The sequence below is a fragment of the Manis javanica genome, chromosome 1 (genome assembly GCF_040802235.1).
Source record: "Manis javanica isolate MJ-LG chromosome 1, MJ_LKY, whole genome shotgun sequence".
In the NCBI taxonomy this organism is placed as follows: Eukaryota; Metazoa; Chordata; class Mammalia; order Pholidota; family Manidae; genus Manis; species Manis javanica.
The window spans coordinates 100,434,294-100,457,035 of NC_133156.1; the positions used below are offsets into that span (position 1 = coordinate 100,434,294).

General features: G+C 39.7%; 1 protein-coding gene across 1 annotated transcript in view; it reads left to right on the top strand.

Annotated features, from left to right (window-relative positions):
- The first annotated feature begins 21 nt into the window (after positions 1-21).
- Positions 22-22,742, top strand: part of CENPK (centromere protein K) — a 59,980-nt gene continuing 37,259 nt past the window's right edge. Inside the window, exons 1-3 of the mRNA XM_037013608.2 lie at positions 22-163; positions 17,636-17,785; positions 19,594-19,650. Of these exons, the coding sequence (XP_036869503.1) occupies positions 17,669-17,785; positions 19,594-19,650 (174 nt within the window). The 5' untranslated portion in view covers positions 22-163; positions 17,636-17,668. The remainder of the gene's footprint in view (positions 164-17,635; positions 17,786-19,593; positions 19,651-22,742) is intronic.

The following is a 22,742-nucleotide window of genomic DNA, read 5'->3' on the forward strand; positions in this document are numbered from 1 at the left end:
CCAACCCCAGGGCAGCCGCGCAGCCTGCTCGTAAGCGGAAGCGAGTTTCGGGAATGGCTGGGGTGGGCAGGAGTGGATCCAATCAGCAAGCAGCGCGCGAAGCCCTGGAACGGAAGCCTGTACACGCCAGGCCAAAGTGAACTGAGTCGCTGGTGCTGCGGTGGTAAGAGCTGGGCGGGGAGAACGCCGGGTGGGTGAAATTTGGCACCGGGCTGGAGCTCCCAGGAAATGGAGCTGCAGTTCCGATGGTCGGACCCTCACCTTCCGGGAGCTGGATACCCCATGCCGGCTAGCCTTAGGGTCCCACTCTTCTGCAGCCTCAGAGCGCCGCCGACTAGGGGAGAAAGGCGGACGGGTGGGGAGTTGAAGGAGCCGGGTAACCAGCGAGCTTCCCTGTAAATGTACCAAAGGTATCCCCCCGGAGCTTGATTCTCTCCCCGCTCTCTAAAGGCGGCGAGCCCTTGTCTCTCCTTCCGGGGAGAGAACCAGACATGCCAAGTAACCTAAGCGGCCCATGGCAGGACCGTTTACCTTCTGCTTCCATCTCTTAGATGCCTTAAACTTAAGCTCTCTTTTTTAAAAAATTATTTATTTATTTGTTTGTTTGTTTATTTTGGTATCATTAATGTACAATTACATGAGGAACATTATGTTTACTAGACTCCGCCCTTGACCAAGTGCCCCCCACAAACCCCATTACAGTCACTGTCCATCAGCGTAGTAAGATGCTGTAGAATCACTACTTGTCTTCTCTGTGTTGCACAGCCCTCCCCGGGCCCACCCTCACTACACATGCTAATCGTGATGCCCCCTTTCTTTTTCCCTCCCCTTATCCCTCCCTTCCCACCCATCCTCCTCAGTCCCTTTCCCTTTGGTAACTGTTAGTCCATTCTTCCGTTCTGTGATTCTGCTGCTGTTTTGCATATGAGTGAAATCATTTGGTACTTGTCTTTCTCCGCCTGGCTTATTTCACTGAGCATTATACCCTCTAGCCCCATCCATGTTGCAAATGATAGGATTTGTCTTCTACTTATGGCTGAATAGTATTCCATTGTGTCTATGTACCACATCTTCTTTACCCATTCGTCTACTGATGGACACTTAGGTTGCTTCCATTTCTTGGCTATTGTAAATAGTGCTGCGATAAACATAGGGGTGCATCTGCCTTTTTCAAACTGGGCTGCTGCATTCTTAGGGTAAATTCCTAGGAGTGGAATTCCTGGGTCAAATGGCATTTCTATTTTGAACATTTTGAGGAATCTCCATACTGCTTTCCACAATGGTTGAACTAATTTACATTCCCACTAGCAGTGTAGGAGGGTTCCCCTTTCTCTGCAACCTCTCCAACATTTGTTCTTTGTCTTTTGAATGATGGTGATCCTTACTGGGGTGAAGTGATATCTCATTGTGGTTTTAATTTGCATTTCTCTCATGATTAGCGATGTGGAGCATCTTTTCATGTGTCTGTTGGCCATCGGAATTTCTTTTTTGGAGATGTGTCTGTTCAGCTCTGCCCATTTTTTAATTGGATTTTTTCCTTTCGTTTGTTGAGGTGCGTGAGCTCTTTGTATATTTTGGATGTCAGCCCTTTATCAGATCTGTCATTTATGAATATATTCTCCGATACTGTAGGATATATTTTTGTTCTATTGATGGTATCCTTTGCTGTACAGAAGTTTTTCAGCTTGATATAGTCCCACTTGTTCAGTTTGCTTTTGGTTCCTGTGCCCAGGGAGATATGTTCATGAAGGAGTCGCTCATGTTTCTGTCTAAGAGATTTTTGCCTATGCTTTTTTCTAAGAGTTTTATGGTTTCATGACTTACATTCAGGTCTTTGATCCATTTCGAATTTACTTTTGTGTAATGGGGTTAGACAGTGATCCAGTTTCATTCTCTTACATATAGCTGTCCAGTTTTGCCAGCACCATCTGTTGAAGACTGTCATTTCGCCATTGTATGTCCATGGCTCCTTTATCGAATATTAATTGACCATATGTTTGGGTTAATGTCTGGAGGCTCTATTCTGTTCCAGTGGTCTGTGGCACTGTTCTTGTGCCAGTACCAAATTGTCTTGATTACTGTGGCTTTGTAGTAGAGCTTGAAGTTGAGGAGCGAGATTCCCCCCACTTTATTCTTCCTTCTCGGGATTGCTTTGGCTATTCAGGGTCCTTGGTGGATCCATATGAATTTTTGAACTATTGTTCCAGTTCGTTGATAATTTGATAGGGATTGCATTGAATCTGTATATTGCTTTGGGCAGGATGGCCATTTTGACAATATTAATTCTTCCTAGCCAGGAGCATGGGATGAGTTTCCATTTGTTAGTGTCCTCTTTAATTTCTCTTAAAAGTATCTTATAGTTTTCAGGGTATAGGTCTTTCACTTCCTGGTTAGGTTTATTCCTAGGTATTTTGTTCTTTTTGATACTATTGTGAATGGAATTGTTTTCCTGATTTCTCTTTCTTTTAGTTCATTGTTAGTGTATAGGAAAGCCACAGATTTCTAGGTGTTAATTTTGTATCCTGCAACTTTGTTAAATTCCGATATCAGTTCTAGTAGTTTCGGTGTGGAGTCCTTAGGGTTTTTTATTACAATATCGTGTCATCTGCAAGTAGTGACAGTTTAACTTCTTCTTTACCAATCTGGATTCCTTGCATTTCTTTGTTCTGTCTAATTGCAGTGGCTAGGACCTCCAGTACTATGTTGCATAACAGTGGGGAGAGTGGGCACCCTGTCTTTTTCCCGATCTCAGAGGAAAAGCTTTCAGCTTTTCGCTGTTTAGTATGATGTTGGCTGTCGGTTTATCATATATGGCCTTTATTATGTTGAGGTACTTGCCCTCTGTACCTATTGTGTTGAGAGTTTTTATCACGAATGGATGTTGAATTTTGTCAAATGCTTTTTCAGCATCTTTGGAGATGATCATGTGACTTTTGTCCTTTTTGTTTATATAGTGGATGATGTTTATGGATTTTTGAATGTTGTACCATCCTTGCATCCCTGGGATGAATCCCACTTGGTCATGGTGTATGATCCTTTTGATGTATTTTTTAATTCTGTTGAGTATTTTTGCATCTACATTCATCAGGGATATTGGTCTGTAATTTTCTTTTTTGGTGGGGTCTTTGCCTGGTTTTGGTATTAGAGTGATGTTGGCTTCATAGAATGAGTTTGGAAGTATTCCCTCCTCTTCTATTTTTTTTGGAAAACTTTGAGGAGAATGGGTATTATGTCTTCTCTGTATGTCTGATAAAATTCCGAGGTAAATCCATCTGGCCCGGGGTTTTTGTTCTTGGGTAGTTATTTGATTACCGATTCAATTTCTTTCCTGGTAATTGGTTTCTTTAGATTTTGTGTTTCTTCTTTGGTCAGTCTTGGAAGGTTGTATTTTTCTAGGAAGTTGTCCATTTCTTCTAGGTTTTCCAGCTTGTTAGCATGTAGGTTTTCATAGTATTCTCTAATAATTCTTTGCATTTCTGTGGGGTTCGTCGTGATTTTTATCTTGTTTCTGATTCTGTTGATGTGTGTTGATTCTCTTTTTCTCTTATCTATTTTGTTTATTTTCTCAAAGAACCAGCTCTTGGTTTCATTGATTTTCTCTATTGTTTTATTCTTCTCAATTTTATTTATTTCTAATCTGACCTCTGTTATCTCCCTCCTGCTGACTTTAAGCCTCATTTGTTCTTCTTTTTCCAATTTCGATATTTGTGACCTTGGACTCTTCATTTGGGATTATTCTTCCTTCTTTAAATATGCCTGGATTGCAATATACCTTCCTCTTAAGACTGCTTTTGCTGCATCCCACAGAAGTTGGGGCTTTGTGTTGTTGTCATTTGTTTCCATATATTGCTTGATCTCTATTTTAATTTGGTTGTTGATCCTTTGATTATTTAGGAGCATGTTGTTAAGCCTCCATGTGTTTGTGAGCCTTTTTGCTTTGTACAATTTATTTCTACTTTTATACCTTTGGGGTCTGAAAAGTTGGTTGGTAGGATTTCAATCTTTTTGAATTTATTGAGGCTCTTTTTGTGGCCTATATGTGGTCTATTCTGGAGAATGTTCCATGTGCACTTGAGAAGAGTGTGTATCCTGTTGCTTTTGGATGTAGAGTTCTATAGATGTCTACTAGGTCCATCTGTTCTAGTGTGCTGTTCAGTGCCTCTGTGTCCTTACTTATTTTCTGTCCAGTGGATCTATCCTTTGGAGTGAATGATGTGCTGAAGTCTCCCAAAATGAATGCATTGCATTCTATTTCGTCCTTTAATTCTGTTAGTATTTGTTTCACATATGCTAGTGCTCCTGTATTGCATGCATATATAATTATAATGGTTATATTCTCTTGTTGGACTGATCCCTTTATCATTATGTAATGTCCTTCTTTATCTCTTGTTACTTACTTTGTTTTGAAGTCTATTTTGTCTGATACTAGTACTGCAACACCTGCTTTTTTCTCCCTGTTTTCATGAAATATCTTTTTCCATCCCTTGACTTTTAGTCTGTGCATGTCTTTGGGTTTGAGGTGAGTCTCTTGTAAGCAGCACATAGATGGGTCTTGCTTTTTTTTTGCATTCGATTACTCTGTGTCTTTTGATTGGTGCATTCAGTCCATTTACATTTAGGGTGATTATTGAAAGTTACGTACTTATTGCCATTGCAGGCTTTAGATTCGTGGTTACCAAAGGTTCAAGGTTAGCTTCTTTACTATCTTAACTGTCTAACTTAACTCCCTTATTGAGCTATTATAAACACTGTCTGATGATTCTTTATTTCTTTCCCTTTTTATTCCTCCTCCTCCATTCTTCATATGTTGCGTTTTTTTTCTGTGCTCTTTTTTGTTTCCTTTGACTACTTTTGTGGGTAGTTTATTTTATTTTTTTTCTTTAGTTAGTATTTGGTTGGTGTGCTTTCTTTGCTGTCATTTTATTTTGTCTGGTGACGTCTATTTAGCGTTAGGTGTGCTCCCATCTAGAGCAGTTCCTCAAATACCCTGTAGAGGTCATTTGTAGGAGACAAATTCCCTCAACTTTTGTTTGTCTGGGAATTGTTTAATCCCTCCTTCATATTTAAATGATAATCGTGCTGGATACAGTATTCTTGGTTCAAGGCCCTTCTGTTTCATTGCATTAAATATATCATACCATTCTCTTCTGGCCTGTAAGGTTTCTGTTGAGAAGTCTGATGATAGCCTGAAGGGTTTTCCTTTGTAGATGACCCTTTTCCTCTCTCTGGCTGCCTTTAATACTCTGTCCTTGTCCTTGATCTTTGCCATCTTAATTATTATGTGTTTGTGTTGGCCTCTTTGGGTCCCTTCTGTTGGGAGTTCTGTGTACTTCTGTGGTCTGAGCAATTATTTCCTCCCCCAGTTTGGGGAAGTTTTCAGCAAGTATTTCTTCAAAGACATTTTCTATCCCCTTTTCTCTCTCTTCTTCTGGTACCCCTATAATGCGAATATTGCTATGTTTGGATTGGTCACACAGTTCTGTTAATATTCTTTCATTCCTGGAGATCCTTTTATCTCTCTCTGCATCAGCTTCTCTGCGTTCCTGTTCTCTGATTTCTATTCCATTAACAGCCTCTTACACCTCATCCAGTCTGCTCTTAAGTTCTTCCAGAGATTGTTTCATTTCTGGAATCTCCCTCCCGACTTCATCCCTTACCTCTTTCATATTTCTCTGAAGATCTATCAGCATAGTTATGACTTTTATTTTGAATTCTTTTTCGGAGAGATGGCTAGGTCTATCTACCCGGTCCTCTCTCAGGGGTTTTCTGGGCTATTTTGGACTGGACTAAATTCTTCTGCCTTTTTATGTTGATAGAGGTAGCTGTAGGCTGGTAGCGCATATGTGAGCTGGGAGAACAAAGTCCTTTCCTGCTTGCTGGAAACCTTGCACTTCTCCACTACTTGTGTCGATTACCCGCACTCATGGAGCAGCTTCCGGGTTAATCCCCTAAGCTGCTGTGGGTGGGGTTTCCGTCAGCGTAGCACAGAGCCCTGCAGGGAGTTGCAGGTGCTCCAGGTGCGCTGTCCCACGAAAGCGGCGCCCCTGCCAGGCAAATGTGTCCCGGCAGCAGCCTTTGGTTCTGGCCTGGGCGGCTGAAGGTCTGCTGGGGGCACAGCTGCTCCTGAGCTGCTCCTCCGCTGCCACCAGCTCCTGCGGGCCGCTCCCGGGACCTTCTGGTGCTGCCGGTGCGCTCAGGCCACTCCCAGGCTGCTCGGTCGCCGCTGCCATGGGCTCGTGCGGGCTGCCCCTGGTCCCCTCTGGCACTGCCGCTGCGGGCTTGCACAGGCCACTCCCGGTGCCCTCTGGTGCTGCCGCTGTGGGCTTGTGCAGGCCACTCTGTCGCTGCCGCTGCCAGCCCACATGGCCCAGCTCTGGGCCGCTTGGCTGCCGCTGCTGCGGGCTCGCACAAGATGCTCCCGGACCCCTCTGGCAACGTCTCCCCCGGCACGCGCTGCTGCTCTCCCACTACTGGGCCGGGATCTTGGGGTCCGTGCCATTTCAGGGAATGACTGGTAGGCTGCTTATTGCTGTAAGGGCCTCCAGAGCTGCACTGCCACCCAGGGTGTTTGGTCGCCTAGAGTTCCCTGGATCCCTGGGTGCTGGTGTGCGTGTGTTGGGACGACTTCGTCCAGGTGTGAGGTCCCTGTCCCTTTAAGACTTGCAAAAAGCACTTGCTTTTCTTTTGTTTCAGGGCTGCTGGTTGCAGGGACCTGCTCACAGGTTTTGCTTTTCCATTTTTCTAATATCCGGCACCCCATGCACCGTGTGTCTGCCTTCCTGGTGCGGATTTCTAGAACTGTTTGTGTAGCAGTCCTGGGCTTTCACTCCCTCCCTGCTCTGACTCCTTTCTTCCTGCTAGGATCTGGGATAGGGGGGCGTTCAGGTCCCGCTGAGCTGCAGCTTATATCTTACCCCCTTTGTGTGATGCTGAGTTCTCACAGATGTGGATGTAGCCTGGCTATTGTACTGTATCTACTGGTGACTCTTTTAGGAATAGTTGTATTTGTTGTATTTTCAAAAATATGTATGTTTTTGGGAGGAGATTTCCACTGAACTACTCACACCACCATCTTGCCTCCTCTCCCCTATATATCTCTCTTATACACGTCTTTTCTTCTGCTCTTGAACCTCCACTGCTTTTTCACAGCTGATGACTTTTGTTACCATTTCACTGAGAACAAAGAAGCAGTCCAAATACAACTTCTGCAGGCTTCTGCCAAGGCATCTACTCAGCTACCTGCATCTATACCCCTAATAATCTGCCTAACTGCCCATTTAAATGGATAAAAAGTATGTGCATTTGTCTTAAGCCAACCACTCTACTTATGCATTAGATCCCATTCTTTCTCTCCCTTCTCTCCTGCCTTAGCAATATTTCCTTCTCTTATTGTGTCATAGAAAGGTGCTGTATTTTCTCCCATCTTAAAATTTTCTTTCTTATCTCCTCAAACCCCTATAGCTGGTACCTTATTTTTCTTTTCTTTTAGAGGAAAAATTCTTGAAGATGTTTTGTATACTGGATATGTCCAGTTTCTTGCTTTCTGTTCTCTCTTTAATCTACTCCAATAAGGCTTTCACTCCCACCATTCTACTGTAAACTACTCTTATAAAGGTTAACAGTGACCTCCATTTTTGTGTATTAGTTGTGACAAAAAAATGAAATTGTTGTGTCAAATTATTCCAAAACTTAGAGGTATAAAACAACCACTTATTATGTTCAGGGATTCTTTGAATCAAGAGTTCAGGCAGTACAGCAGGGACAGCTTGTCTCTGCGCTACAATGTCTGGGCCCTTAACTAAAAGACTCAAAGCCTAGGGGCTGAATCATCAGAAGATTTGTTTACGCACCTGCCTGGCAGTTGATGCTAGTTTTTGTCTGGGAATTTCAGTTCATTTCTCTGTGGGCTTCTGCACTGGTCTCTTCATTTGTGCTAGTTTGGACTTCCTCACAGCTTGGCGGCTGGTTTACAAGAACAAGTGTTCTGACGGAGGCAGATGTAAGTTATACTGCCTTTTATGACTTAGTCTTGGAGGTTATGTGTTGTCACTTCCATTTTGTTCTATTCATAAAGGCAGTCAGGAAGTCATACTCAGGTTCATGGGAGGGTATATAAGCTCTGCCTCTGAATGGGAAATGACACCCTGAAATAATTCCTGTGACTATTTTTGGAAAATAACAATTCTCTTTCTATATTGCTAAGTAATTCTATTGTTTTTATCTTAGTTGACATGTCTCTAGTATTTGAGAGTTCATCGTCCTTCCTTGAATACATTCCTATCTTGACTCTCTGGATATCATACTCTAGATTTTCCTTGTACTTTACAGGGTCCTCTTTCTTAGACTATTTAGGTTGTTCTCCCTCATCTCCATAATCTCTCCAGGTCTGGAACTCTTCTAACTTATATCTCTGCACTCTGGCTTTTCTGATCATATCCAGCCTTAAGGTTTTACATGTTTGTTTCCAGCTCTAAAGTTTCCCTTGAACTCCAGACATGTACATCCAGTTGCCAAATCAGCAGCTCCACTAATAGACATCTTAAATGTAGCTCATCTTAAACTGAATTCTTAACCAACCCTCCCATGCCTTGCTGAAGCTGTTTCTTCCACCATCATTCCCATCTCAGTAAGTAACAATTACTTTCCAATTGCTTAGGCACAATCTTTTAAAATAATAATTAATTCCTCTTGTTCTTTGCCACTTTGTGTGCAGGCTGTTAGGTAATGCTTTTGGCTTTGTCTTAAAAATGTATTTAGAAGTGGACACTTTATACTGCCTCAGTATTATCCTGGTCCACATCTTGCTTGGATCATTGCAACAATATTTTAACTGGTTTTCCTTCTTCTGTACTTACTGGATTTAGTTAAGTGAAATTATACTGGTAAAATGTAATTCATGTCATGTCATTCCTCTGTTCAAAACCCTCTAATAGTTTATTATCTCAGCCTAAGTTCTTAAAATGGCCTACAAAGTCCACATGATTTCATCCCTATTATCTCTTTGATTTTACCTTGTGTTCTCTCCCTTAGTTTGCTTTAATCACACCCGTTGCTTTACTGCTCAGGAACATGGCAGTCATATTCCTTTCCCAAAGCCTTTGCACCTGCAGTCCCCTCTGCCTGGAGCCTCTTTCCTAAATATCCCCATATCTCCTTCATATCTCAATTGTCAACTTCTCAGTAACCTTATATGACCACCTTATATAAAAATACATTGCCCCTGCCCAACACACCCTTTATTTCTTCTTGCCTTGCTTTTTGCCATAGTACTTATATTTTATCTTCTACAGTATATATATTTTTAATTTTCTTGGTTTATTGTCAGTTTTCCTCAAGTAGAATGTAAGTAAGCTTAATGTAAGAAAGGATTTTTGCCTGTTCTGTTCACTTGTACAGCTTTAGCTTCTAGGTGAGTATCTGACACATAATAGGTGTTCAACAAATATTGTTAAATGAATAAATTTTTTTTTTTTTAGAGGGCATCTCTCATATTTATTGATCAAATGGTTGTTAACAACAATAAAATTCTGTATAGGGGAGTCAATGCTCAATGCACAATCATTGATCCACCCCCAGCCTAATTCTCATCAGTCTCCAATCTTCTGAAACATAACGAACAAGTTCTTACATGGTGAACAAATTCTTACGTAGTGAATAAGTTCTTACATGGTGAACAGTACAAGGGCAGTCATCACAAAAACTTTCGGTTTTGATCAAGCATTATGAACTATAAACAATCAGGTCAAATATGAATATTCGTTTGATTTTTATACTTGATTTATATGTGAATCCCACATTTCTCCCTTTATTATTATTGTTAATATTTTTTTAATAAAATGCTGAAGTGGTAGGTAGATGCAAGATAAAGGTAGAAAACATAGTTTAGTGTTGTAAGAGAGCAAATGTAGATAATCAGGTGTGTGCCTGTAGACTATGTGTTAATCCAAGCTAGACAAGGGCAATAAAACATCCACAGATGCAGAAGATTTCTCTCAAAACAGGGGGGGGGGGGTGAGGTTTTAAGCCTCACCTCTGTTGATCCCCAGTTTCTCACCTGATGGCCCCCCTGCGACTGTGCCTGTCTCAGGTTGTTCCTCCCTTGAGGCATCTTACCTGTCTCTGGCTAACCAGTCATCTTCTGGGGCCATACAGGGAAATGTAAAGTTGGTAAGTGAGAGAGAAGCCATATTGTTTGAAAAGGTTAGCTTTTTACTTCTTTGCAGATTTATGCCCTGTGGCTTCTATGCCCAGCATTTGTCTTGAGGTATCTTTACCACTTGGAGGATTTATGATACACGGTGAATTCGATATGAGGCACAAATTCTATTTAAGGGTTGTAATTAGGAAGGAAGAAGAAAAGCTATAGAGATAGCAGACGGAAGAAAACATGGGAAAATTTCTTTGACATATCTTGTAGAGTAACTTAAGCATGTATAGGTTTTAATCTACTAATTGAATTGCACACACACATTAACATAATAGGAATACAGTTACATAACCAAAGCAGATCTATAATTACCAGCCATCTCCAGTGAAGCCAAGAAAAACAGTTAGGCACCCTAGGCATTTGTGAAAATCTGTCTATGATATAATGGATATTGTCCAACTACTTGAACAGTCTGAGAGAAATCAGACAAATTAAAACAACCCATTCCTGGGAACTGTTCACATCCCATATGTTCTTTTAACAGTAGATAGTCTGTAGTTGTAAGATTTTGGAACACTACAACTTGCACTTCTCCTAATTCCTGGTTGAGTTCCAACAGTATAGGTCCAGTCAAATTTGTTGTTTTACTGAAAGCCCAGGTCAGCTTAGATATCTCCTTCTTCATTCCAATGGCAAGTCCAGGAACCAGTGGGATGGATGCAGCTACAACTGCAGCATCGCCTGGATCTTTGTTGAGGTTTTTGATGATCATCTTCTGGTATCAGTCTTCCAGAGAGTGCTGATGTTGGAAGTTCTTCTTCATATCATATCATAGTTCATTTTCTGGGTAGCCAAATTAGGCTTTCATCCTCTGTATAAACACAAACAGACCCTTTGCCCACACTTTGATATGCCCTTTATACCATTGTGTAGAACTCATTGGAGGTTACCACACAGGAACTCCTTTTTTTTTTTTTTTTTAAGAGAAAGGAATATTATCAGAAACGTGTACCTCCATAGCTGATCATCTGACACCCTTTAAGAGATCAAAATTAAGGATATTTAAAGCATGCATTAATCATTGATTTATAGTTAGTTTTATCCTATCAAGAAGTAATCCCCCTTCTCTTTCTTTTCTTTTTTTTTTTGTTGTTATCTTTAATCTACACTTACATGAAGAATATTATGTTTACTAGGCTCTCCCCTATACCAGGTCCCCCCTATAAACCTGTTTACAGTCACTATCCATCAGCATAGCAAAATGTTGTAGAATCACTACTTGTCTTCTCTGTCTTGTACAGCCCTCCCCTTTCTCCCACCCCCCCATGCATGCTAATCTAATATGCCTCTTCTTCTACCCACCCCTTATCCCTCCCTACCCACCCATCCTCCCCAGTCCTGTTCCCTTTGGTACCTGTAAGTCCATTCTTGGGTTCTGTGATTCCACTGCTGTTTTGTTCCTTCAGTTTTTCCTTTGTTCTTATACTCCACAGATGGGTGAAATCATTTGGTATTTCTCTTTCTCCGCTTGGCTTATTTCACTGAGCATAATACTTTCCAGCTCCATCCATGTTGCTGCAAATGGTTGGATTTTTCCACTTCTTATGGCTGAGTAGTATTCCATTGTGTATATGTACCACATCTTCTTTATCCTTCATCTACCAATGGACATTTAGGTTGCTTCCAATTCTTGGCTATTGTAAATAGTGCTGCGATAAACATAGGGGTGCATCTGTCTTTCTCAAACTTGATTGCTGTGTTCTTAGGGTAAATTCCTAGGAGTGGAATTCCGGGGTCAAATGGTAAGTCTGTTTTGAGCATTTTGATGAACCTCCATATTGCTTTCCACAATGGTTGAACTAATTTACATCCCCATCAGCAGTGTAGGAGGGTTCCCCTTTCTCCACAGCCTCGCCAACATTTGTTCTTTGTTTTTTGGATGGCAGCCATCCTTATGGTGTGAGGTGATACCTCATTGTAGTTTTAATTTGCATTTCTCTGATAATTAGTGATGTGGAGGATCTTTTCATGTGTCTGTTGGCCATCTGTATTTCTTTTTTGGAGAACTGTCTGTTCAGTTCCTCTGCCCATTTTTTAATTGGATTATTTGATTTTTGTTTGTTGAGGCGTGTGAGCTCCTTATATATTTTGGACGTCAAGCCTTTCTCGGATCTGTCATTTACAAATATATTCTCCCATACTGTAGGGTTCCTTTTTGTTCTATTGAGGGTGTCCTTTGCTGTACAGAAGCTTTTGAGCTTAATATACTCCCACTTGTTCATTTTTGCTGTTGTTTTCCTTGCCCGGGGAGATGAGTTCAAGAAGAGGTCACTCATTTTTATGTCTAAGAGGTTTTTGCCTATGTTTTTTTCCATGAGTTTAATGGTTTCATGACTTACATTCAGGTCTTTGATCCGTTTTGAATTACTTTTGTGTATGGGGTTAGACAGTGATCCAGTTTCATTCTCCTACATGTAGTTGTCCAGTTTTGCCAGCACCATCTGTTGAAGAGACTGTCATTTCACTATTGTATCTCCATGGCTCCTTTATCAAATATTAATTGACCATATATGTTTGGGTTAATGTCTGGAGTCTCTATTCTGTTCCACTGGTCTGTGGCTCTTTTCTTGTGCCAGTACCAAATTGTCTTGATTACTATGGCTTTGTAGTAGAGCTTGAAGTTGGGGAGTGAGATCCCCCCTACTTTATTCTTCTTTCTCAGGATTGCTTTGGCTATTCGGGGTCTTTGGTGCTTCCATATGAATTTTTGAATTATTTGTTCCAGTTCATTGAAGAATGTTGCTGGTAATTTGATAGGGATTGCATCAAATCTGTATATTGCTTTGGGCAGGATGGCCATTTTGACGATATTGATTCTTCCTAGCCACGAGCATGGGATGAGTTTCCATTTGTTAGTGTCCCCTTTAATTTCTCTTAAGAGTGACTTGTAGTTTTCAGAGTATAGGTCATTCACTTCTTTGGTTAGATTTATTCCTAGGTATTTTATTCTTTTTGATGCAATTGTGAATGGAATTGATTTCCTGATTTCTCTTTCTGTTGGTTCATTGTTAGTGTATAGGAAAGCTACAGGTTTCTGTGTGTTAATTTTGTATCCTGCAACTTTGCTGTATTCCGATAACAGTTCTAGTAGTTTTGGGGTGGAGTCTTTAGGGTTTTTTATGTATAATATCATGTCATCTGCAAATAGTGACAGTTTAACTTCTTCTTTACCCATCTGGATTCCTTGTATTTCTTTGTTTTGTGTGATTGCTGTGGCTAAGACCTCCAGTACTACGTTAAATAGCAGTGGGGAGAGTGGGCATCCCTGTCTAGTTCCCGATCTCAGAGGAAAAGCTTTCAGCTTCTCGCTGTTCAGTATAATGTTGGCTGTGGGTTTATGATATATGGGCTTTATTATGTTGAGGTACTTGCCTTCTATTCCCATTTTGCTGAGAGTTTTTATCATGAATGGATGTTGAATTTTGTCAAATGCTTTTTCAGCATCTATGGAGATGATCATGTGGTTTTTGTCTTTCTTTTTGTTGATGTGGTGGATGATGTTGATGGATTTTCTTATGTTGTACCATCTTTGCATCCCTGGGATGAATCCCACTTGGTCATGGTGTATGATCCTTTTGATATACTTTTGAATCCTTTTTGCTAATATTTTATTAAGTATTTTTTGCATCTACATTCATCAGGGATATTGGTCTGTAATTTTCTTTTTTTGGTGGGGTCTTTGCCTGGTTTTGGTATTAGGGTGATGTTGGCTTCATAGAATGAGTTTGGGAGTATTCCCTCCTCTTCTGTATTTTCGAAATCTTTAAGGAGAATGGGTATTATGTCTTCTCTGTGTGTCTTATAAAATTCCAAGGTAAATCCATCCGGCCCGGGGGTTTTGTTCTTGGGTAGTTTTTTGATTACCGTTTCAATTTCTTTGCTCGTAATTGGTTTGTTTAACTTTTGTGTTTCTTCCTTGGTCAGTCTTGGGAGGTTGTATTTTTCTAGGAAGTTGTCCATTTCTTCTAGGGTTTCCAGCTTGTTGGCATATAGGTTTTCATAGTAGTCTTTAATAATTCTTTGTATTTCTCTGGAGTCTGTTGTGATTTTTCCATTCTCATTTCTGATTCTGGTGATTTCTGTTGATTCTCTTTTTGTCTTAATAAGTTTGGCTAGAGGCTTATCTATTCTGTTTATTTTCTCAAAGAACCAGCTCTTGGTTTCATTGATTTTTTCTGTTGTTTTATTTTTCTCAATTTTGTTTATGTCTTCTCTGATCTTTATTATATCCCTTCTTCTACTGACTTTAGGCCTCATTTGTTCTTCTTTTTCCAATTTCGATAATTGTGATGTTAGACTTTTCATTTGGGAGTGTTCTTCCTTCTTCAAGTGTGTCTGGATTGCTATATACTTTCCTCTTAGGACTGCTTTCGCTGCGTCCCACAGAAGTTGGGGCTTTGTGTTGTTGTCATTTGTTTCTGTGTATTCCTTGATATCTATTTTAATTTGTTCATTGATCCATTGATTATTTAGGAGCATGTTGTTAAGCCTCCATGTGTTTGTGAGCCTTTTTGTTTTCTTTGTAGAATTTATTTCTACTTTTATACCTTTGTGGTCTGAAAAATTGTTTGGTAGAATTTCAATATTTTGGATTTTGCTGAAGCTCTTTTTGTGGGCTAGTATGTGTTCTATTCTGGAGAATGTTCCATATGCACTTGAGAAGAATGTATATCCTGTTGCTTTTGGATGTAGAGTTCTATAGATGTCTATTAGGTGCATCTGCTCTTCTGTGTTGTTCAGTGCTTCCGTGTCCTTACTTATTTTCTGCCCGGTGGATCTATCCTTTGGGGTGAGTGGTGTGTGAAGTCTCCTAAAATAAATGTATTGCAGTGTATTTCCCCCTTTAGTTTTGTTAGTATTTGTTTCACATATGTTGGTGCTCCTGTGTTGTGTGCAGATATATTTAGAAAGGTTATATCCTCTTGTTGGACTGTGCCTTTGTCATTATGTAGTGTCCTTCTTTATCTCTTGTTACTTTCTTTGTTTTGAAGTCTATTTTTGTCAAATATTAGTACTGCAACCCCTGCTTTCTTCTCACTGTTGTTTGCCTGAAATATGTTTTTCCATCCCTTGACTTTTAGTCTGTATATGTCTTTGGGTTTGAGGTGAGTTTCTTGTAAGCAGCATATAGATGGGTCTTGCTTTTTTGTCCATTCTATTACTCTATGTTTTTTGATTGGTGCATTAAGTCCATTTATATTTAGGGTGACTATTGAGAGATATGTATTTATTGCCATTGCAGGCTTTAAATTCGTGGTTACCAAAGGTTCAAGGTTAGCCTCTTTCGTATCTTACTGCCTAACTTAGCTCGCTTATTGAGCTGTTATACACACTGTCTGGGGATTCTTTTCTTCTCTCCCTTCTTATTCCTCCTCCTCCATTCTTCATATGTTGTGTGTTTTGTTCTGTTCTCTTTTTAGGAGTGCTCCCATCTAGAGTAGTCCTTGTAAGATGCCCTGTAGAGGTGGTTTGTGGGAAGCAAATTCCCTTAGCTTTTGCTTGTCTGGAAATTGTTTAATCCCGCCATCATATTTAAATGATAGTTGTGCTGGATACAGTGTCCTTGGTTCAAGACCCTTCTGTTTCATTGCATTAAATATTTCATGCCATTCTCTTCTGGCCTGTACGGTTTCTGTCAAGACGTCTGATGTTAGCCTGATGGGTTTTCCTTTATAGGTGACCTTTTTCTCTCTAGCTGCCTTTAAAACTCTTTCCTTGTCCTTGATCTTTGCCATTTTAATTATTATGTGTCTTGGTGTTGTCCTCCTTGGATTCTTTCTGTTGGGGGTTCTCTGTATTTCCGTGGTCTGTTCGATTATTTCCTCCCCTAGTTCAGGGAAGTTTTCAGCAATCATTTCTTCCATGGTACTTTCCGTCCCTTTTCCTCTCTCTTTTTCTTCTGGTACCCCTTTAATACGGATATTGTTCCTTTTGGAATGGTCACACAGTTCTCTTAGTATTGTTTCATTCATGGAGATCCTTTTATCTGTCTCTATGTCAGCTTCTATGCATTCCTGTTCTCTGGTTTCAATTTCATCAATGGCCTCTTGCATCTTATCCATTCTGCTTATAAATCCTTCCAGAGTTTTTTTCATTTCTGTAATCTCCTTTCTGCTATCTGTTACCTCCCTCTGGACTTCATTCCATTTCTCTTGCGTATTTCTCTGCATCTCTGTCAGCATGTTTATGATTTTTATCTTGAAGTCTTTGTCAGGAAGACTGGTTAGGTCTCTCTCCTTCTCTGGTGTCTCTGTGATCTTGGTTTGCCTGTAATTTTGTCTTTTCATGGTGATAAGAATAGTTTGCAGAGCTGGGACTAGTGACGGCTGGAAGAACTTCCCTCTCGTTGGTTTGTGGCCTTCGTCTCCTGGGAGAATAGTGACCTCTAGTGGCTTGTGCTGGGTAGCTGTGCGCAGACAGGGCTTCTGCTTCCTGCCCGGCAGCTGTGGAGTTTATCTGCACTGTTGTCGTGGGCATGGCCTGGCTCAGGCTGCTTCTCCAATGTGGTGGAGTTGCGTTTGAGGGGGACCGGCCGGGAGGCTATTTACCTCTGTAAGGGACCTCCGTGCGCCCTGCAGCCCAGGGGATTAGAGTGCCCAGAGATCCCCGGATTCCCTCCCTCTGGACTAAGTGTCCCACCCTGCCCCTTTAAGACTTCCAAAAAGCACCCACCAAAACAAAACAATGACCACAAAAAAAAAAATGGTCGCTCGTTTGTCTTTATTCTCCAGCGCCATCCTTGGGCATCCAATCAATGGTCTTGCTGCCCTGTTTCCCTAGTATTGGGGTCCCTATCCCTTTAAGACTTCCAGAAAGCGCTCGCCAAAACCAAAAAAAAAAAAGTGGCTCCTCGCTTTTCTTTTGTTCTCCGGCGCCAGCCTCCGATACCCACTCGCCGGTCTTGCTGCCCTGTTTCTCTACTATTGGTTTCCCTGTCCCTTTAAGACTTCCAAAAAGCACCACAACAATACAACAACAAAAAAAGAAGATGGCCGCTCGCTTTTCTTTTGTCCTCCTGTGCCATCCTCTAGTACCCGCTCACCGTTCTTGCTGCCCTGTTTCCCTAGTATCCAGGGCCCCACGCATGCACTGTGTCTGGGCTCTGGTCCGGATTCCTGGGGTTGGTTGTTCAGCAGTCCTGGGCTACTTCTCCCTCTGGCTCTGACTCCTCTCCTCCCGCTGGGAGCTGGGGGGAGGGGCCCTTAGGACCCGCCATGCCGGGGTTTGTATCTTACCCCCTTTGCAAGGCGCTTGGTTCTCGCAGGTGTGGATGTGGTCTGGATGTTGTCCTGTGTCCTCTGGTCTTTATTCCAGGAAGAGTTGTCTTTGTTATATTTTCATACATATATGTGGTTTTGGGAGATTTCTGCTGCTCTACTCATGCCACCATCTCTGCTCCGCCCCATGAATAAATATTTTTTACTTTAGTTTTCTTATAAGACCACGAAAATCACAAGGCACATGTCAGTGAATCATCAAGATCTAGATCCAGATATTATTACAGATGTGGAAGATGTTACAGATGCAGAAAAAGAACTTATTAAAAAATGTGAAGAAATGTGGAAAGATATGGAAGAAGTAAGTATCAAGAAATAAAAGTGATATATCAATTAATTGGCTACCAGATTTAAATCTATTTCAATAAAAACTTAATACACAACAAGAGATTTAATAGATGGAATTAAGGTACTTAACAGATAGACTTAACAATAACAGACTTGAAAGAAATAATTATACTGGTTCCCAAAAGCCATTGTTATATGATAAATATTTATGTAGTTTTTAGACCTATAAGCATTCATTTAAGAATCTTTCTATTAGGTGGGTGTAGAAAGATAAAAATTATGTCGTATCCTGCCCTCAAGGAGATTATCATCTAATGGAGGCAATAGCCATTATATTAGAAATATTGTGGTAGAAATGCAAAGACTAAGGAAGAGTAGTAAACTTAGACTGAAGGAATCAAGGATAGCTTTTTCTAAGGATAAATAGGAGTTAGCCTGTGAAAGTGGGAGAGGTATGCAAAGCAAAAAGAACAAAATATATAAATTTTGGGAGAGTTTGGAGAACTCTAAATAGAATAATATGACTTACATAAATGAGGAAAAGAAGGATGAGACTGGAGTGGTAATTAGGGTCAAGAATGTGAAGGATTTTATTGAGTATACTATGGGAAGCCATTAAAGGATTATAATAAACATGAAGTGATATGATGAGATACTTAGTTTGGAAAAATTAGTGGTTTTGAAGAAAATGGAATGGAGAAAAGTCAGACTACAGGTAGAAAGCACTGAGGAGGCTGTAGTGGTAGTCCTGGTAAGCACTGAAGGACTAAATTCTGTCTAACTTGCAAATAGAAGAATGGATTCAAGAGGTATTAAGGAGATAGGGCCAAAAAGATTTGGAAGTTAAATGTGAAATGGGGCAGGATTATGGGTAGTTTCAGGTTCCTGGTTTGATTGGGTGGTAGAGCCCTAAGACAGAGAATATAGAAATGAGGAGAATGCATAATTAAGGAGTTTGAGTGAAACTGAATTAATTTAGAAAACACTGTGTTTGAAATGTATGTAAATTTTCTAAGTGAGATGGAATCATTTCTTGTACACAGCAATATGTTGGTAAAAATTTTTCTACTTGGAATAGTGGAATGCATAATTCTGAAATTAACACAGTCATTTTTCACATCCTATTCTTCCCAGTAAAGTTTCAGATTAGGGCAGGTTAGTGGTTTTATTTCCTTTTTTTTTTTAACCTTATTTTATAGGATAAATCCTTTGTACTCTGTATCACTAATATATTTTTAAGGTAATTTATATAATTTTTTTTTTTGCTTTTGATAGTTTTTCAGTATGGAAATTTGAATTAAAAAATCAGAGTTTTTTTGTAGAAAGATGCTGTGACTAGAAATGAGCACAAATGAAATTTGTATTGCCCATATTTTTAATCATGTATAGTCCCTGCCAATGGTTTGAGATTCTTTTAAGATCATACAGAAACAATGATTCCTGAAGGTTTTATTTTCCTACAATCTTAATTATCTTCTTACTATTTTTGTTATTTGTCTTTAGTCCTTTCCCTTTTACTCTCTTCTTTCTCATTTTTCCATTATCTAGCTTTTAATTCACCCTAGTTATTAGTTTTGTTCTTTTTTTCCTTATTTCTTATGCTCATTTTTCATTCTGTGTCAAGTCTAGTAATCCCTTTTACTTTTTATGTTTTCAATTTAGGGTTTGTTTGCCTGACTTCCTGGTCCTCTTGCTTAGCAAGTGAGGAATTTAAATAAACTCTTCTCTTACATCATATATTTATATCTTGTTTTAGAGGGACACTGACTGGACGGGAAGGGAACTATCTATAACATGTTTTTCTTTGCTTTTTAAATCAAGTGTCAGAATAAATTATCACTTGTTGGAACTGAGACGCCAACTAATTCAAATGCTCAGGTATGAACCCTTTTTTCTTTCTAAAACTATGTAAGTGGAATTAATTCATTGTGTTTTGGATAAGAATAGTATCTGTTTATAGTTATCCCAAGTATAACAACGTTGTTAATACCTGTATGCTTAATCATTGAGTTAATTCTCTACTCTTTCTAATTTAAGTGAAGTATTCTAAGAACTTTTAGAATAAGCTATTATAGAAATAAATAAGAGAATAATTTCCTAATTATTTCTCTTTTAACAGCTACATACATTTGACTGTTGAGTGAATTGCTCATTGACTGCTATTATGATATGTTAATAAAAATTCAAACAAAGATGTCCTACTATGTATTAGGTACAGTAGCCAGTTATTTTACTATTTGTTTGGAATCTGAACTGATTTTACCCTTGGCTGAAAAAGGATTAAAATAATCCATTTTTATAATCAAAGACCTATGGAATTGGCTTAGGAATACATCAATGGATTAGTGCAATAATTAAGAATTTAAGGTATGATAAAGATGATAGTTCCAATCTATATGAAAAAGATGAATTACATAGTTAATTAGAGTGATACAACTAGTTCTCCACTTGGGAGGAAATAAAATTGGTCCTCTGTCTTTCATTACATAAGCATAAATTATAGGTGGATTGTCATACAAATTTTATAAGAAAAGCTAGAAAACCATTTGTGTAATTTAGAAACAGGGAAAACTTCTTGGCTAATAATATAAATCAAGACATTATAAAAGAAAATTTAGGTATTTGACAGTAAAAAAGTTAAAAGTGTTTGAGTGATAAAAATTCTAAGAACAAAGTCAAATATACAAATTATTTCAGTGAAAGTTGTCCAAAATTGGTTAGGAGTATGTCAAAAAGACAGGAACCAATTGAAGGCACTCTTTCAAAATAGGAATCCTTTGCTCATCAGAACAAATAATGCTTTAATTGATTATAACAATATGACAAAATAAAAATCATCAGCATAATAATAATAAAATGAGAGAGTTAGAGAAAGAAGAGGAAAAAGCTAGTCACTTTTGCAAGTGCCTATTATACCAGATCTTTAATCTAATAATTGCTGATAAAGAATTAAGCCATCTTGAGATTGGATAAAAGATGGTGGCTTGAGAGGAGAGACAGAGGCTTCCTCCTAAAACTGGATACAATTAGAAAATATAGTCGGCACAACTAATCCTGAGAGAGAAACAGGAAAGAGGACGGCACCAGACTGCATACACCTGGAGAAAAGAGCAGACCTCACGGAACAGGATAATGTACCAAAGCTGTGGCTAGGCAGAACCCAAGCCCTTCCCCCACACCAGCTCACCGGTAGAAGGAAGAGAAATGGAGCAGGGAGGGAGTGGAAGGCCTGGCACTGCTGAATACTGAGCTCTGGAGTTCTGCTCTGGGAGCACAAACCTACATTTCATGGTGATTTCATGATACTCGCATGACTACCGGGTTGGAAAGATAATACACGCAGAATTCCTGGAGAGACTGAGATTCTAGCTGCTTGTGGAAAGCAGGGATCCATATCTGACTGCTCTGGGACAAAAGCTTATACCTGTGTGCTCAGCCCACTTGTTAAGGCAGTGGACACAGGCACAGCAGCCAGAAAGCAGGGAACAGCTCTTTCCTCCCCCAAGGCACCAGTACCGCTCCCCTGCAACCCCCGACATTGCTTCAGGGGCTGAGCAGCTCCAGAGAAGAGCTTCTGAACACTAGAGGGCACCATATACAAATATGAAATGCCAAAGGAACCTGGTCCAGAGTAAAATTAATATAATTTCAGAGAAAGATTTAAATCAGACCTTATGACTCTTCCTGAAAGGGAGTTCAAAATAAAAATCATCAACATGCTAATGGAGGTACGGAAAGATATCCAAGACCTCAGGAATGAATTCAGGTTGGAGATCTAATTGCTGAAGAGCACAATGGAGGGTATTAAAAGCAGGTTGGATACAGTGGAGGAGACGATAAATGAAATAGAAATGAGAGAAGAGGAATACAAAGAAGCTGAGGCACAGAGAAAAAAGGATCTCTAAGAATGAAAGAATATTGAGAGAACTGTGTGACCAATCCAAATGGAACATTATTTGCATAACAGGGATACCAGAAGAAGAAGAGAAAGAGAAAGGGATAGAAAGTGTCTTTGAGGAGGTAGTTGCTGAAAACTTCATCAGTCTGGGGAAGGAGATAGTATCTGAGGCCATGGAGATGCATAAATCTCCCAACACAAGGGACCCAAGGAAGACAACACCAAGACATATAGTAATAAAATTGGCAAAGACCAAGAATAAGGACAGACTATTGAAAGCAGCCAGAGAAAGAAATAAGATCACATACAAAGGAAAGCCCATCAGGCTGACATCAGACTTCTCAGCAGAAACTTTACAGGTCAAAAGGGAGTGGCATGATGTATTTCATGCAGTAAAGCAGAAGGGTCTGGAACCAAGATTTACTTTATCCGGCAAGATTATCATTTAAATTTGAAGGCAGGATTAAACAATTTCCAGATAAGCAAAAGCTGAGAGAATTTACCTCCCCCAAACCATCTCTACAGTCTATTTTGGAGGGACTGCTATAGATGGAAGTGTGCCTAAGGTTGAATAACTGTCACCAGAGGTAACAAAATAACAGTAAAGAAAGTACAACAGCTAATTACTAAGCAAATGCAAAATTAAATTCACTATCCCAAAGTCAATCAAGAGATAGACAAAGAATACAGAATATGATACCTAATATATAAAGAATAGAGGAGGAAAAAAAGGAGGAGAAAAAGAACAGAACCTTTAGATTGTGTTTCTAACAGCATATTAAGTGAGTTAAGTTAGACTCTTAAATAGTAAGGAAATTAACCTTGAACCTTTGATAACCACGAATCTAAAGCCTGCAATGGCAATAAGTACATACCTATCAATAATCACCCTAAATGTAAATGGACTGAATGCACCAATCAAAAGACATAGAGTCACTGAATGGATAAAAAATTAAGACCCACCTATATGCTGCCTGCAAGAGACTCACGTTAAACCCAAAGACATACATAGACTAAAAGTGAAGGGATGGAAAAATATACTTCATGCAACTAACAGAGAGAAAAAAGCAGA